The sequence below is a fragment of the Typopeltis vanoorti genome, chromosome 4 (assembly GCF_054136105.1).
Source record: "Typopeltis vanoorti isolate ZY-2024b chromosome 4, IOZ_Tvanoo_1.0, whole genome shotgun sequence".
NCBI classification, from domain to species: Eukaryota; Metazoa; Arthropoda; class Arachnida; order Uropygi; family Thelyphonidae; genus Typopeltis; species Typopeltis vanoorti.
The window spans coordinates 48,589,166-48,607,599 of NC_143552.1; the positions used below are offsets into that span (position 1 = coordinate 48,589,166).

Below are 18,434 nucleotides of genomic sequence, written 5' to 3' on the forward strand. Positions count from 1 at the left end.
CCACAAGCTTCCAGTTTCATCTAATAATATGTACAATAAAAAAAGTAAGATCTTCTCAAATACATTTTAAAATAATGAAATTTTTTTTCTTTCAAACACAAGATATCAATAAGAAACAGGAAAATAGTAGCATTTACATCACTCCTCTACAAGTCGGTTTATTTATTTATTTCTAATAAATGGTGCTTCCAAGCTTATAAGCATATGTAACAGTCTATGAACCAAACAATTAGACTGAATAATATTAATTTTTTTTGCCTTATGAGCAATAACTGTAAGTATTTTTAGGAAACATCTTTTAATTTCTTCTTTGTTATAACTTTAAAATTTTCTCAGTGTATTATATTACTTTTAAAACAGCGGTTACCAACTTTTTCGAGTTGCGACCCCATTTTATAGAGGCAAAGTGACCCGTGACCCCAATACATTAAAAATAGGCTTTTTAATAGGGTAAATGAAAACGCATCAAAAATAGATTTTTCAGTATAATATAATTTAAAATAATGTTAACTTATGACATTTAATGTGATGATTGAAATTGTAACTCATTAACAAGCTTAAAAATTCACGGTTGAGTTTTCGTTAATGCCAATTCTCGTTTAATGTCATTCTCTACATTTATTCTGTTTCTTGTTTTGGTTTTCAATTGAAGAAGCGTTGAAAATCCACTCTCACAGAGATATGTAGAAACAAAGGGAAGTAAAACTCGAGCCGGTGACGTTTGGATATGACCGATACATAGCACACCAGAATTGAATCAGCAGTTTTTCATTAAATAAGTTGCGTGCCAAGGAATCGTTCTGCAGATCCAAGAATTCATCTTGTGCTTCATCGGCGATGCTGGCGACATCAAGGGAAGCAGAGAATGGATTTCGTACCAGCGCAGCAGCTTCTTCTGTCAGCTCAGGGAAAATTTTTTATGAAATCTTGAAATTCAATAATAGTTGTTTGCTTTCCTTGGAGTTTCAGGTTAAGCCTATTTTGCTGTTCTGATATGTCTGCTACGTAAACAATTCTTCTCAACCAGGCTTCATCATTAAAATAGGCTGCAAGTTCATGTTTTCCTTGCACTTCCAGGAATAACTTGATTTCTTCTTTCAACTCGAAAAAATGATTGACCACATTTCCTTTTGATAACCATCGTACAGCAGTATAGAAAAAAAGAACCTCATGATCAGCATTCATGTCTTTGCATAGCTGTTTAAACAGACGGCTGTTAAGAGCTCCAGATTTGATGTAATTTACAATTTTGATCACCGAATCAAGTGCTTCTTGCAGGGGAGCTGGAAGAGTCTTACAGGCAGAAGCATATCGGTGAATCATGCAGTGGATTCCCTTTGCTTGTGGAGCAAGTTCTTTTACTCTTTTCTGAAAACCAGACTTAGACCCAAGCATAGCGAGTTCACCATCCGTACAAACCCCACAGACGTTTTTCCATTCTAGTCCTCCAGTCACAAAAAAATTATTTATCTTCTCCATAATATCTTCTCCTTTTGTAGTAGTTTCAAGTACACTACAAAATAGTAACTCTTCTTTGATGCCTTCTGAATGAATATATTTAATGAAGACAAGCAACTGAGAACATTAGCTTACGTCAGTTGACTCATCTACTTGAAGAGAAAACAATGGTGAAATTTTGATGACATTCAAAATCTGCTCTTTAATGTCCATGGACATGTTTGCTATACCCCTTTGAATAGTATTATTAGACAGAGATATTCGTTGCATCTTTACTTTGCTGGAAACCCCAAGAATTAACTTTACCATCTTCAGCATGCTGGGTTTTATGAGTGTTTCTCCAATTGTGTGAAGTTTTTTTTGCTTGGCAATTTCCAATGCTACTTCATATGATGCTTGCAGTAATGCTGTCTATTCTTGATGTAAGATTCCTGTTTGATCGAGTCTCTCATGTTTGCAACTAGTTTCATACCGATGAAAAAACTCTAAATCTTTTTAGAATGTTCAAAATGCTTCAACCTGTAAGTGACGTAAGAGTTTTGACGGTTTCATAGACTCATGGCACTGAGAGCAACTTTGCACAAAACGCATTGTGGCTTCACTATTCCATTGTTATTCAAGTAAGTAAAACCATATTTCAAAAAAATCTTCTGAATATATATGTTTTCTTTCCATGTAGAGGGATTTCTAAAAATATAAAAATTATATTTGAAACCATTTAAATAATATAATACAAATGCACACAAATAATGTAACAAAACAGTTGAAATAATTATTAAAAGTAAAGATAAAGCAAAAACATTTATTTGCACTTTCATACTTAAGATCCCAATTAATTAGCAAAAAAACTGGCTAAAAAACCATTTATTTTATTGAATTTATAAGAAATACTATTGAAGACAATAAAGTTACGTAAAACATTTATTTCAAAAAAATATTTTCAAACGTACACTGTAAATCAAACACTGTTGAATCCACATCCGTAACATTACAGGCAGTTATTGTAGTTACAAAACAACTACATGAAATTACAATTACCTAATTCAAATGTCTGCTTTTGTGTGATAAATGTGAAAATTCCGTACCTGGACGTTAAGTTGTTTTAATTCGTAAAAAAATTAAAAAATAATTTTGCATACCTTTCTAAATAGTGTTATCAGGTCACTGGACAGTGACGAGTGAAAAGCCTGATCTGCAGATTATATTTTGATTGAGTTTAACTATGTAGCGTGGAGCTGTTGGTGCTGCTACAGTGACGACTATGGTGTCTGGACCTTACAGCACTGCTTGGCTCGTGATTGTTTGCTCTTGGCTGGCTGCTCGGCTGGCCAAAGAAGGGAAATAACATGATGTGCTGGGTGTCAGATTCCTGGAAGCGGGATCATTCAATTCGTGTCGACATACGATTTATTATATTTCGCAGAATTTTCCTGGTATCGAAGAAAAACCGTTGCCCGCCCGCAAAAAAACAAGGCTAGGGACTCAGCGCATATGTATCACTAAGAATTGACCAATCACAAGCTGAGCCTACATTCTGTAGAGCCAATCACCGAACTGCGCACGAACCTGGACCTCACAACAAGTTAACCGGATGAACGAAAGATCGTTACACGTTTAGGCAAACAAATCTCTGTGCAGGACGCGATGATGTGATTTTTTGTTTTCCCTTTTTAAAATTTTCATAGTTCACCACTGCCCAGCAACCCCACAGAAAACCCTTCGCGACCCCATTTGGGGTCGCAACCCATGGGTTGGGAACCACTGTTTTAAAAGGAAAGTAAATTTAATAAAGATTTACAAAAGGAACTGTTTTATTAAGAAAATAAAATCTGACAATGAATACGAAGAGTGAGATGTGATATTTGCAGACAAAATTTTCTGTATCTCACAATGGTCAGTCTCAGATGGACTGCATTTTGTCCTAATTTGTCTTTCTGAAAACCTTTTCATCCTGGTTTGTTTTTCTAAAAATCTGGTCACCTTACTTATAGTTTTTCTAATGAGTGATTGCTGGTCTGGTTGGTTGAGTGGTTAGTGCTTCTGCTTACCAACCAATAGGCCATTGGTTTGAATTCCTCTGTGGACTTAGATGTTTTGCAAATGTCTTTAAGTTGTAGATGAATTACATTGCCTAGTGTGAGACCACCACTCTTCATTGGACTGAAGAAGTTCCATATTTGGCCTTGAGAGAATAGTTTCCAGGTTATCTAACCCCTAGGTCATCACCTACAGTACTGCTATATAGTGGGTTTTCGATGTTTATTGGTGAGATCACATAATAACAAAGGCTTAAATGGGAGGGAGGGGTGATTTTAAACAACATATTTTGTTTTTATGGCAGATATCTTTGAGATTGACATTTCTTAGTTTGTGTAGGGGATGGGATCTGCTAAGATACCACCCATGTAGTTTCTTATGTATGAGAAACCATATTAATATTTCTTGGGTGAATAATGTTGAAATTGTAAATTCATTTTTGTAGCAATAATCAGGCTCAACAAATTATGCACAACCATACTTCACATTCAAAAAATATACCCCCCCCCCGTTTTTTTTAATGATATCTCCTAGTAAGTCAATAAGAGTTCCACAAAATTATTAATAGTGTTTTGGCTTGGTTAGAGAAGTTACTGTTTTAAAAAATTACATAAAAAATATTCTGTTTTTTCCAGTCTGCAGCTATAGCAGCTAGCAAAATCTATTTGCCACAGGCAAATGTGTGAGCATGTTTGTTGAGCTGTGGTGATGATAATAATTTCTTCATAAGATGTTCTTTTAAAACTAGCAGTCTCTATAGATTTATTTAATGGTTTAGCATTAGTTAAACTTCTACTAAAATTATGACAGTTGACCGAAAATTACCATCCACTTTTATTTTGAAGTCAATCTTTCGATCTTGCGTGAATTTCCTGTATTTTCACAATATAATTTTTCATCATGCCTGTTTTCACTCATCAGAATTACACATAAATCCATCAGTTTCAACTTTTGCAAGCCAATTGTCTTGCAAACTTACAGTACTAAAGCAAGGTAACAACATTTGCATATGAGAATTTTCTAGGGTACCATATTGTCTAAACAATAACAAAAAGTCTGTTAGATAGACACGCTATTAATTAGTTATCTGTAATGTTTAGTCCATTGAGTGTGTGTGTGTGTGTGTGTGTGTACACACACGGGTGTATATTAAAAAAAAAAATAAACATTATTTTATAAAGTTTAGAAAGACAACTTCCTGACGCCGTCATTAATATGTCAACTTCGTAAGAGTGTTTTGGAATTTTCTTTGAATAATTTTATATTTGTACATGTAGTTGCTTTTATGTAATGGTTTTGTATTGCACTGATCCAGTTCAAATTTTTGGGGTTCAGTTAGTGAAACTGTAGTCAATTAATCTTCTCCACAGATCTGTCAGCTTGATCAGTGCACAATAGGTTGAATGGGCACATAGAATTTGAAAATACAACTTGGAGAGAAAAGGGAGTAAGCCTATTCATGACTGAGTACAACAAATCACAGTTTATTAACTTATTTAAAGGTGGATATAGTTGGAAAATTTTCAAGATTCTGTCTCAAACCATTTAGAAGTGCTAGCAATGTATGGACTTGCAATCCTTCTTTCTTCTTGTTGGTGTGAGTAGAAACAGTCTGTTATTTTTTGAATGACCTTAAGGTCATAGCCATTTAAATACATGAAATTTTTGATGTTGCTAATTTCTTGTAGTAAAGTGTCTGTAGGAGAGAAATTGTAGATTCCAATTAGTCGTGCTTTAATCACTTGATATTTTTTCTGTGGGTTGATGAATTGCATTTTTATTGACACACTGACATGTGGGAGATGAGCTTTGATAAATGGAAAATAGAAAGAGTGTCATTGAGTTTGCTGCTAAGGACATGGAAAGTTAATAAAGAAAGTTCAGAAGCATTCTTATCTCAATCTGGACGACTGTGACAATGTAATCATGCCTAAAGTTTGAGAAACTGTAATTTTTAACTGTGTCAAATAAGTGTTTTTATAATATATCTCCAGATTAGTTTGAAATCCTTTTGTAAGTTTAAATCCATTCACGTGTTCCCTTTTGTGACAGTAGTTATAACCTTCTAGCCTTCTGTCCAAGTAAAAAAAGTTCAGCATTACTATACTAAAAACATTGACTGCCAAAGGAGTATTAGAAACAAAATACTGATCCTGATGGATTAACTATATATGAATAAAAGGAAAATTTTAGGAAAATAAATCATTGGCAAACAACTGAATATACCCCCCCCTTCAAATGTTCTGCTATTCATAATAGCTGTAGTTGTAGTAGCTGACATAATGTTGGTGCAGATGTTATAAATAAATCCAATACAAGTTTGAGGATGTTTTAACTAGACCTTGATTCTCTTAATGGAGTTTTTAATTAAGAACTTTTTTTTTTAAATTTTGTTTCAGAACTGGTTGGACCACTGCTCAGAATCGACTTTTTAGCAAAGTAATGAAAATTATGGAGATTGATAAATTAGCTAGGCTAACATATGAAGGATCAGCTAATGAACCTGTAATGAGGAGAATTGCTATTGATAAAATGGCTAGGAGGATAAGACAAGTGTATGCTTCTTTTGGTTGGGTAAGAATATATTGGTGTATATAAAAAATAATAGAAAGTTATAAAAATTGTTTTATCACACACAGTTAATAATAATTTGCATTTTCTGTAAAAACAAACAAACAATGGAATAAAAATTGAAACCATCTACTACTGTACGTGCAGTAGATGGTAGTAGATGGTTTCAAAAAAATTGAAACCATTTTTTTGAAATGGTTTAAATTTTCCATTAACAATATATTTTCATATTAATTTTATTCCTTGTACGTTAATATGATTAAATTTATTTATTCTGTATGTATGGTTAGTTTTTCATTATTGTATTTTTTTGTCAAGCATTGTGGTACGAAGGTTTTATAATTCCTAGACTTATTATTTTAATTTTGTAATGACTGTACTTCATTTCTCAGTGTAGGCTATGTGCTGATATCAAATTTAAAATGTAAGACAGTGAGTTTATTGAGAGATTTCAGTGGGTCTTCTTCCATGTTAACACATAGTTTTAGATTTAGATGAGTTTAGATTTAATTTCAGAACACTGTTCCAGATTAATTGATCCTTAGCCCACCCAGAATACTAATGTATATCAGAGTCTTTCATGGATGGTATTCATGTTAAAAAAACAACAACAAAAAACATCCAATTGACTTGAGCTAATGGTTAATGCTTATGCATTAGGCACATTGAAAGTATAACATCACAGGAATCAGATTCTTTAAAAACAGCGCATGTACTTGGGGAAGGCATTTCCATAGAACTAAGGTAGATGGAATAAAAGATGACTAGGAATATCAAGTTTGTGAATCAGCAGTTCAACTGTAAAAAAGATATTGGGCAGCTGTTGACCATGTTGTATGTTTAGCATAAATGGGGGATAGGGGAGCATAATAGATGCTAATTCTGCTCAACAGTAACCTTGAAAATATTTGTAGAAGAGTCACATTGCAGAAATGGACCATCAAAGAGACAGTGCTGAAGAGAGTCTGTGAGAGGTGCCATCACACAGCGCAGCTGCTCTATATTCAACTGCATCAAGAATTTTTAGACAGGTTGTAAGTGCACCACCTCATATGTCTTTCTGTATATGAGAGCATTATTTAAAGGTTAGGTAAATTTGTACAGAGCATTATATTCTTATCAACCCATTCTCGAATTCTCTTTGTGACCATTTTTTCCTGTACTTTTACCACCACTCTTGAGATACTGATTGGTCTCTAATTTTCTGCTGTAGTTTTAGAACCTCCTTTATGCAAAGGAATTATTTTGCTCTCTTTCCGGTCCCTTGGAACTTTACCAGAACTGAGACTTAAATTAAAGAGCCTAGTCGAAGGCATTGCAAATTTCCTTCCATATTTTTGCAAAACACAAATTGATATCCCATCTAAACCCCCAGCTGTATTTACATTGAGATTCTGCAATATCCTGAGAACTTCTAATTCATCCACCTCTGATCTCACATCAGTCTCTGTCACATATGTCACAGCATTAACCTCACTAGGATGATATGCCCTTGAAAAGTGTCACTGAATAACTTAACAATTTTATCTGCTTCTGTCACCTTGTCACCATCAGCACTCAATAAGGTTATCCTTCCATAGTCATTCTCTTCTTACTTGCCACATAACAAAAAAAAGTTTGGGATTTCCTTTTGGCCTGGTCGGCTACTTTCTTCTTGTAATCTGATTTCACCTTCCTTATCATGCTTGTCACTTTTCTTGCTTGACCCTTGTACTGTTCATGAGGTTGCTGGTCACCTTTCTAATTATATACCCTCCACAACAATTTATTTTCTTTTGCAGCTCATTCTTAATGATACTATTCATCCATCTAACTCCTACCTGATTTACCTTCCTTAAGTGTACAATTTAATATTGCTTCCTCTAGACTCACCTTAACTATCTCCCATTCACTTCTAAAATCTTTTCCCTTGCAGGACTTTATGCAATGGCACACTTAAAGTTTCCTCTTAAGCTTGTCATAATCACTGCCTTCTGGTTTCACATATACTCCTTCTTGACAGAATATTCATCATGTTTTGCAATCTCCCAAGTCAAGACCTCATTGTCACTTTCCCAAATCAGAGGCAATGTGGCTACCTTGGTTATGGATAGCACTTCGTATCCTATGACCAAGTCTAGTACTCTTGTATCGCAGGAGGTGTATAAATTTCATTTCCTTCCTGCCATTTGATCTTTCTTCCTTCCTTTTTCCAGTCTATATCTCCATAGTTGAAGTGCTCCATAATAATCACTCAACTTGCACTCATTACTGCTGATGATAGCAATCCATCTGCTATCATCAGCAGTACCTCTCCCCATCCTCTCTTTTCTGTCCTCCCTAAAAATACTAAACCACTCGCATTCTATTCCTGTAATTACATCTAGTTTTAGCCAAGTCTCACAATGCCTATAACTGTTGTTAAGATTGCACTAAGCAATGCTAAAAACTCCTCCCTCTTGTTTCTAATATTTCTGGCATTAGTATACAGAAACTGCAGTGTTCCTTTAGGGCCCACAGCCACCTTTACTACTATCTGAATTGTCTATCCCTATTCAATATTTTTGCTTGAGAGACAAGATTCTGTATCTGTTGGTCATTCTCACATTCATTCTCCTTATGATGACTTCTCTCTCTCTCTCTCTCTCACACACACACACAACACACACACCACACACACACACATACACACACACACACCTGCATCCACCCTAATTACTTAAGTTTTTCCTTAATTTGTACTTCAGCATGCTCGAACAAAGCTCTCTCTAGACACCTAACTCCAAAATCATTTAGGTGCAGTCCCTCAGCATTATACAAATCCATCTTTCCATGAAACTCCGACCATAGATCCACAAATCCTACATCATTCCTTCTGCACAACTTGCATATCCCTGTTTTGAAGAAGAGCAACTTTTCCTAATTCCAGCTGGTAGAGTTCCATGCTGTGTGTAAACTACTTAGTTGTTCTTTTAAAAAGCTTAGGAAAGTTTCCTGCATTTGTCAGGATCATGAACAAGTTTGTTTTTAATATATATATTTGATCCACACATGAAAGGCCACAAGACCTATAGCACATTAGTACTGTGTGTAAGCAAGAGGAATAAAATAAAGGAGGAATCTGTTCACATTTTGCTTGAACAGCTGAGGGTTGTAATCTGTCGGAAAAGCAAAGAGTGTTGGAGATTGTTCCAAAGGACAGAAGTAGATGGAATGAAAAAGGATGCAGTGAAGTTGGTTCGGTGAGTTTCAAGTTACAACCTCATCCATGATTTTCTGGTTGAGTAGGACAAGCTTATAATCTTTGATGTTAGTTTCTTTAGTTTCTTGGATCAAGTTGATTAGTGAATGTAGTTAACATCATATTGCAGATTAGTTGTTGGTACAAACACAACTAGACCAGCTTTATATAGTTGTGTTTGTGCCACTGGACTGAGCCAAGTGATTTTCCAGTTTTTGTAGTTTTGTTTCCTCCATATGTCTGTTAGGCTCATGTCCCTACAGCAAATTTAATACCAGTGTTTTTAATTCAGAGATTCTCCTGATTTTGTCATACCATGATTCTGTGCAATTCATGCATTTCTAATATCTTGCCATAATAATGTTGGAGATGTCATGTAAGCAGTTTGATGGATGACAGGAAGGTTATTCTTTCTCTAGGGTCATTGGGTGATTAGACCCAACAAGTTAAATGGTTTTCCCATCTATCTCCAATTGTATGCCCTTTACAATTGGTACCCCAATCTTTGTGCATTATAGAAAGTGCCAAAGATTGGGGTACCAATTAAAATGTCACCATCTCTTGCTCTGTTTAATCCAAACAACTAGAAGGTTACTGATGATCTCTTTGAGAAGGTATTTACATTTTGCTAGCAGAAGTGGGAATTGGAAGTAAATGTTGTGTAACAGCATTAACATCCATAGGTACTATTGTTTCACACTTCATCTAAAAACCTCTGACATTGAAGGTTCCAGTGTTGACCATTAATAATTTATTTTTGTGCTGACTATTTTCTCTGTGATGAGTTGATATATTTCTTCAATTTTTAATTTTTTTTATTAATATCTTTTATGGATAATTTGAAATTCCAGGGCTGTTTGTTCATTTATTCTCCTTGGTCTGAAATATGTTCCCCTTCCCATTTGTGGTTAATTGGTTGGATTTGTGATGCTTTGCCTTCTATACAGAGTGATTCTGTTTCTTCTCTTAGGGCAGAGCTCAGAAATCCAATTACCATAGGCAAGTTATCAGAGACAAGTGGTGAGTGAATTATCGGTCTCGTCTAAATGCCTTCAAAATATATTATTTTCTTTACATATTTTGCACGCTCTTTTTCATTTTAAAACATCTCATTCACTGAAATTATTTGATCATGGGCAGTTGCCACCGAATTTATTAAATAAATTTTATTTCCAACTTTCTGGAAATAAAACTTCCTCATCATCAAATTCTTCACATGCACCTTCAGGGGGTATAAAGGAGATATAATATATATATATATATATATATAAACTTCTTAATCTGAAATCCTTAATTTGAACATTGCAGCATTTCCTTTTAAAGAATCACAAACACACTTGCAGGTTTTAGTTGTCACTTTCTCTAAAAGTCATGATATAAACCAGTCATCTTCACTTTCTTCCATCCTTTTATCTCCTTTAAGGTTCAGAACTTTATTTTTGTTTCTATATGAAAGACTATGAAAAATGAATAGTCATTAACATAAATCTATCTACATAAACAATCACATCATCATCAAGCTCAGCAGTATCCTATTTTAAAAACACTTACACACCGAGTTAGGGCTATTTGTTCTAATGATGCAGCTCTTTCCACCGAATTTAAATATCTTTGCACTACTTTCCTCACCAATGGCTACAGCACTTACAAAATAGATAAAATACTACATGACCCTTTTACTTCCCCCTCCTCAAACACATAAAAACAAAACACCACTATTCCTGTTCCCTATATCAGAGGTACATCTGAAAAGATAGTCAAAGTACTAATGAAATATAACTTTCACACCACATTAAATTAGCAACTCTAATCTGCTCTCCTTAGGATTAGTTCCATCTCCTAGCATACCTTGGAGAGTTTGAAGTTTCATGTGACTGTAACTTGGATAGACAGGTAGACATGAAGATCTATTAACATCTGCCTTGGAGAACATAAAAAATACATTTGCTACCATTATTATGGCAAGTCTGGACTGGCAGACCATGCTTTGGACACCCCTTTATACAGGATTAAAGCATATGATCCATGTGCTTTATAGAAGAGGTCACAAAGATTATTTTTAGATTCAACCATGGCTGTAAAGCTTTCTTCTAACTTGAACAAGTATAGCTGCATTAATTTGCCAAAAATTTGGGAGACTTTTATTTTAAAATCAGCTCTTAGTTAGCTATAATATTTCTTTTTTACAACATTAGAGGACACCAAATTAGGACTTTAGATCTTCTGTCTGTTACAATTTGAATTGTTTCACTTACTCGTTGTCACATATTAACATCATCATCATCATCATGAAATTCCTGCCATGTACCCTCAAGGGAGTGTACAGGATATGATAGTACTACATGAAAAAAATTACATTATTACTAACTTCCTATCTACAATTTTCCTCCAAATCAGTCTGTTACTTGTCAAGACTCCAACATTATCAGATCTTATATTTCTATCATCTAAGGCACTTTGTACCGTATCAATCCACCTATATCTTGGTCTTCCTCTGGGTCGTATTGCTGCCAACCTGGCAGAGAACACTTGTTTTGCTAATCTTTCTTCACCCATTCTGTTTAAGTGACCATACCACCTGAGATTAGCTCTGCTAACGCATTCCTGGATGTTGACAATGTCAAGTTCTTTCCTAATATCCTCCTTTTTAATATGACATTGCCATTGATGCCATCTGTTCGTGCCTCTAATCTTTCTCAGGACTCTCGTATCTGTGGTCTCTAGTCTTTGGTCAAGTGTTTTACTTCTGACCCAGCTCTCAGATCCATAAGTTAAAACTGGTTTGAACACTGTCTTGTATACAGCTAATTTAGTGTTCCGACTAATTTCTCTCTTATTCCATATGAATTTATTCAATTGACTTCCCACCATACCAGCTTTGCTGATTCTGTTGTCTATTTCTATATTTAATTTACCATCTTCAGTAAAAATCGTGCCTAAATAGCTGAAATGTTTTACTTGTTCCACAGGTTCTCCATTCACAACACAGTTGACATTTGCAATGATTCTGCCTACTTTCATTGTCTTTGTCTTTTTATTGCTGACCTTCATACCATATCTATTACAACAGTTATTCAATTTAGTCAGAGAATCTTGCAGACTTGTAGCAGATTTATTTAGAAGTATAACATCATCCACATAAAGCAAAGAGCTGACATTAACATCTCCAAATTTGATATCATGTTTAATACCACTTTCCTTCATAATGTGATCCATATAGATAATGAATAACAGAGGGGATAATGTACATCCTTGTCTCACACCAGATTTAACATTAAACCATCTTCCTGTACTTTTTCAATTCTAACTGCTGACTTACAACTCAAATAAAGACTAAGTATTGCTTGATATAATGCACCATTCACACCATTCACTGCAGCGTATTGAATAGCTTCTCTCATGGCACCTTGTCATATGCCTTTACCAAATCGACAAAACTTAAATACAGATTTTTGTTATATTCCCATGCTTTCTTGACTATTTGTTGTAAAGTGAAGATCTGATTCTGACAGCCTCTATTTGGCCTGAATCCAGCTTGTTCTTCACCAAGCTTTTCTTTCACAATTCTTTTCAATCGTTTCTCAAGTATACTTGCATAGATCTTGCCAGGAACACTCAGTAATGAAATGCCTCTGTAATTCTCACATTCAGTTTTATTTCCATTTTTATATATGGGTACTAGAGAGAGAGCTCTACTCCAATCATCTGGAATTCGTCCCTCTGTCCAAGCCTTCTGAACCCTATGCAATGCAGCCACTGTACGACTCTTATACCACCATACTTCAGCATTTCTGGTCGAATATCATCTACTCCTGCTGCCTTTCCACATTTCAAGCCTTTGATGACTTTTTCTACTTCAAGTATGGATATGTATTCCTGACAGCATGCCTGGTCAGTGTTTTTTACCACTGTGCTATCATCACTGCTTGTTTCATTTAGCAGTTTTTCAAAGTAAATACTCCATGCTTCAAGGATATGTTTTTCTTCCGTTTTCATGTCACCTTTATTATCTCTAACACCTTTTACAGCACTCTTTCCTATATTCCTAAGCTTCTTCAACAACCTCCAGAATATTTTGCCACCTTCTTGATATTTATTTTCTATATTCTTGCCAAAGTCCTCCAATGACTTTTGATTAGCTAGTTTTACACAGTGTTTGGCATTCTTGCATTTGTCTCTATATTCTCTAAGAGCACAAACTGACTTATTTGACAGGAACTTTTGATATGCTTTCTTCTTTTCCTTCACTGCCTCTTTAACTTCCTGTGTCCACGGGGGGAGTTCTGATTTTTTTATCTTTGCAGACAACCTCACCACATGCTTCTCTGCCTGAATCAATCAGGGTTTTCTTCAAGGCTTGCCACTGAATCTCCAAGGTTTGATTCCTGTTCTCAAACTCTTTCATTTTTTCTTCAATAATCTTTGTGTATTTTAGTCTACAATTCACATCTGAGAGCTGCTCAACTTTTATTCACTTTAAAACTTTCTTACATGTTATTCTTTTCAATATGAAATTCAATTTTATCCTGCTCAAGACTAAATAGTGATCACTTCCAATTTCAAGTCCTCTGTACACTCTGGTGTCCTGCACCATGGAGAAAACATCACTATCAACAATAACATAGTCAATGAGACTTTTCTTATTCCTAGCATCTTCTCTCTATGTGAATTTGTGCACATTTTTATGTTTGAACATGGTCTTGGTAATAACCAGTCTTTGTCCTGAGCAGAAATCCAACAGATATTTGCCATTATTATTAGCTTTGCTCTTTTCTCCAAATTTTCCCCAAATATTTTTGTATGTCTGACAATCATTTCCTACTCTGCTATTCAGATCCCCCAACAAGGACCAACTTTTCCTTTTTCATTGTGTCAGTTGCTTTCTCTAAAGTCTCAAAAAATTCCTCCACTTTTACCTTAGTAGAACCTTCTGTGGGATCATAGGCACAAATAAGTCTCATTGTCCAATTCCCCATTCTGATATTAGCCCACATCACTCTACTTGAGACTGCCTGTCATTCAAAAAGATTAGCCTCGTATTTAGTGTTGAATACTATGGTTACTCATGCTTTTCCTTGATTGTCATTGCCTGAATATAACATTTTGTATTTATTGCTCAGAAAGATTTCACCAGTTTTTGTCTTTTTTGTTTCAGTCATCCCTATTATGTCGATCTGGTACTTATCCAATTCCTCAGCTAGCTCCATTTCTTTGCCATTCAGGCTTCTTATGTTGATAGTACCGATCTTCAACTCTGTTAATGTTGAGTTGGGGAAAGTTTTAGGATTTGTTCTGGTAGCTGACTTTTCGCTGTTTGCCCTGGTTCCCTGGCGAAAACAATGGGGCCTTGTGTAACTGGGTGATGCTCCAGCCAGCATGAAATTCTGTCATGTTGTACATCGTTTGAAATTTTGGTTTAAGACAATAAGAATACAATTTGGTCGGCTAAATCCCAAATTGCCAGCCCATCCTCGTTCGTTCACTATCCAGGTAGATACCCAACGTGGTGCACCACGAGAAGGTGAAGATTGGACATTAGGTCAGAAGCCCTGGTTGGTTCTCTGCATTCCTTTAAAGGCTATGTGGAGGTCTCCTCTCAGTTATACAGCTTTGACCCTTAAGCACATGTTAACAGTAACATGTAATGTGCTTCGAAGATGCTGGTTTGAAATCCAGCAAAATATAAGCCGATTAATAAACATTTTTTTTTATAATTTAGTTGGTTTGGTGTTTTAACACCATTAATATAAGTTACAAATTGAATCATATTGCCTTTATCAGCTTTCTATATCAGTATTAAATTTGTTTCTGCTGAGAGAGAGAGAGAGAGCCAAGAACTTGAAATATACCATTCAGAATGTAGTTAGAGAATTTATAAGTTTATAAATCTTCTGATTGCTTAGAGAAGAAGAAACGATACACTTTTAAAAAATTCATAAAACTTCTCATAGAAATAAATTGATCAAGAAATTTTAAAGACAAACCATTATTCCAAATTTTTGTTTAAAAAATGCAACTAGAATGGTATGTAGAGGAGAGAGAAGCTGAATCTCTGAAGTAGTTTTGTGACAGAGATCATACATTCCCAAAGGACACACTTGAATATCATTTAACGTAGCTGTTTCATAATAAAAATGTAGGGAGGACAGAGAAAAGATTATTTTCCAAAATCAGCATGTTTTGCAATGAAATACACGTTTAGCCCCTTATTATGTGGTCTCTTATTATGATACAGTCTGGAGGCATGGCGCAGTGTGCAAGTTTCTCCATGCAGTCCCATGCAGAACAATAGCAAAATGAATCGATAGCGTGCTAAGCAACCGCCTGTTCCAGATGTGTATGTATGAGAATAAAAGTAAACAAAGAACACTGGATAATGGACTACCACAAGGGTCAGTTCTGACTCCCCTCCTTTTTAACTTATACATTGCAGATTTGCCTAATACAGACTCCAAGAAGTTTTGCTACGCTGATGACATTGCTCTAGCCACCAGACACACCAATTTTACTACAATGGAAGATACACTAACAAACAACCTTGCAGTCCTAGATGAATACTTCAGCAAATGGAGATTATGCCCAAATCCTAGCAAAACAGAAGTTTCATGCTTCCACCTGAACAATAACCAGGCTAACAAAGAACTCATGGTCTACTTCAACCACAAACTGCTATGCTACAACAGATTCCCAACATATCTGGGCATCACTCTGGATAGAACACTATCTTTTAAACCACATCTCATTAACACAGCATCTAAGCTAAAAACAAGAAACAATATGCTGCAAAAAACTATGTGGAACAACTTGGGGTACCTCAGCAACAATGCTTGCTGCACTGCTCTCGGCCTCGTTTACTCTACAGCTGAATACTGCTCATCCGTATGGCTGAACAGTGCCCATGTGTATTTGATTGATGCCCAGCTTAATACCACTATGCACCTTATTTCTGGAACTGTAAAATCAACCCCAACCTACTGGCTCCCAGTGCTAAGCAATATTTCACCCCACACATCTGCAGATCCACCTTTATTCTACATGAATACAGCAAAATCACGGAAATCCAAAATCTTCCAATCCATGAAGATATCCCACCCCTAGAAATAAACAGGCTAGAGTTAAGGCACCCTCCAATCTTAACAGCAAAAAATCTTGCAGAGACAAGTTTCAATATGAAGGAAAAGTGGAAAGAGTCCTGATGTAACACTTCAACAGGGATGTTCCATGAATTAGTGGACCCAACACAGATACCTTTTGGGTTTTGACCTACTTCGGGAAAACTTGGTCTTCCCTTAACCGAATCTGCACCAACCATGGCAGATGTGCAGACCACCTTTACAAATGGGGCATGATTGCCTCACCCAGGTGCGACTGTGGATCACCATGCCACACAATCATATTACAGCGGAATGTGTCCAACGTGCATACAGTGGAAATCTGTCAGACTTCATCCATGCTACACCAAGTGCAGTTGACTGGATAATCAACGTAGACATTCAGTTGTAGCCTATTCTTGAGTGTCTATTTTATGACTGTATTATGTCTTATTATTGTACATATGTCTATTACTATGTCCATATATATTAAGGATTAAAGTAACTTTTCTTGTGTGAGCCATACGCTAAATAAATATGTGGTCCCATATCTGAAGTCTATATAACCTGCTTAAGCTTTAGTATGCATTTACATTAAATCATTAATGTAAATGCATGCTAAAGCTTCAGCAGGATGACATAGCTGAGCTGAACATGCTTACAAATAATCATTATCCTCAGTTTTCTACACAACTTTCAGTTGCAATGCTTGGGACATCGGAAATCATGGTCATAATGAATCATATTTACTGAGCATTCTGTTAGTTATCTCTGAGTTCAAGACCTCGTCATGAGAAGCCTGCTTATTGTAAGTTAAATCAGCATTGTTGATATGGTATAATTGATGTATAAAGAAACTACTTTGTATGAAGACAATATCATGAAAAGTATGACATTTTGGCAAGTGGAAATTGAAATTGACGCATTGACTTAACAGGCTGGTTCTCGTGTTGAAAGTTTATTTTTCACTTGGTTAGAGTATAATAAATTTAGTTTAATCCTTTATCCAAGTGTGAGCAAACAAAGTTTGTGCCTGAAAGTATCTTCAGGACTGGGGTAAGGTGGTTCAACACCAGGGCACTTCTTGCAAAGGTGGAGCAAGATACCAACACTCCTCAGTTTTCTACACAACTTTCAGTTGCAATGCTTCGGACATCGGAAATCATGGTTATAATGAATCATATTTACTGAGCATTCTGTTAGTTATCTCTGAGTTCAAGACCTCGTCATGAGAAGCCTGCTTATTGTAAGTTAAATCAGTATTGTTGATATGGTATAATTGATGTATAAAGAAACTACTTTATATGAAGACAATATCATGAAAAGTATGACATTTTGGCAAGTGGAAATTGACACATTGACTTAACAGGCTGGTTCTCGTGTTGAAAGTTTATTTTTCACTTGGTTAGAGTATAATAAATTTAGTTTAATCCTTTATCCAAGTGTGAGCAAACAAAGTTTGTGCCTGAAAGTATCTTCAGGACTGGGGTAAGGTGGTACAACACCAGGGCACTTCTTGCAAAGGTGGAGCAAGATACCAACACTCCTATTTAGTATCTCCCATAATGCAAAATGCATCTCCTTGCAGATATGTCTAATGTTATGCATTAAGGGAAGGGCCACAACCCAGACTAGTTTCGACCTTTATTGAGGTCTCTTCAGTGGGAGCCAGGCCCAAGTGGAGATACCAGTTATAAGCATTAGCAGGTCATCTCTCCCTATAGGAGTTGCCAAATGGTGTGCCACCCTTTTTTAATAAATTACTCTGGATTTAGAGAAAGATGTTGAAAGTTTATTTTTCACTTGGTTAGAGTATAATAAATTTAGTTTAATCCTTTATCCAAGTGTGAGCAAACAAAGTTTGCGCCTGAAAGTATCTTCAGGACTTGGGTAAGGTGGTACAACACCAGGGCACTCCTTGCAAAGGTGGAGCAAGATACCAACACTCTTATCTCAGTATCTCCCATAATGCAAAACACATCTCCTTGCAGATATGTCTAATGTTATGCATTAAGACTTGGGCCTGGCTCCCACTGAAGAGACCTCAATAAAGGTCG

The 18,434-nt window shown here is 35.7% G+C and overlaps 1 protein-coding gene across 4 annotated transcripts in view; it reads left to right on the forward strand.

Annotated features, from left to right (window-relative positions):
* Nucleotides 1-18,434, forward strand: part of Rcd1 (Reduction in Cnn dots 1) — a 234,562-nt gene that overhangs the window by 54,701 nt on the left and 161,427 nt on the right. For all 4 annotated transcript variants that reach the window (XM_090391133.1, XM_090391131.1, XM_090391134.1 and 1 more), the window contains exon 4: nucleotides 5,895-6,069. In XM_090391133.1, the coding sequence (XP_090247259.1) occupies nucleotides 5,895-6,069 (175 nt within the window). The remainder of the gene's footprint in view (nucleotides 1-5,894; nucleotides 6,070-18,434) is intronic.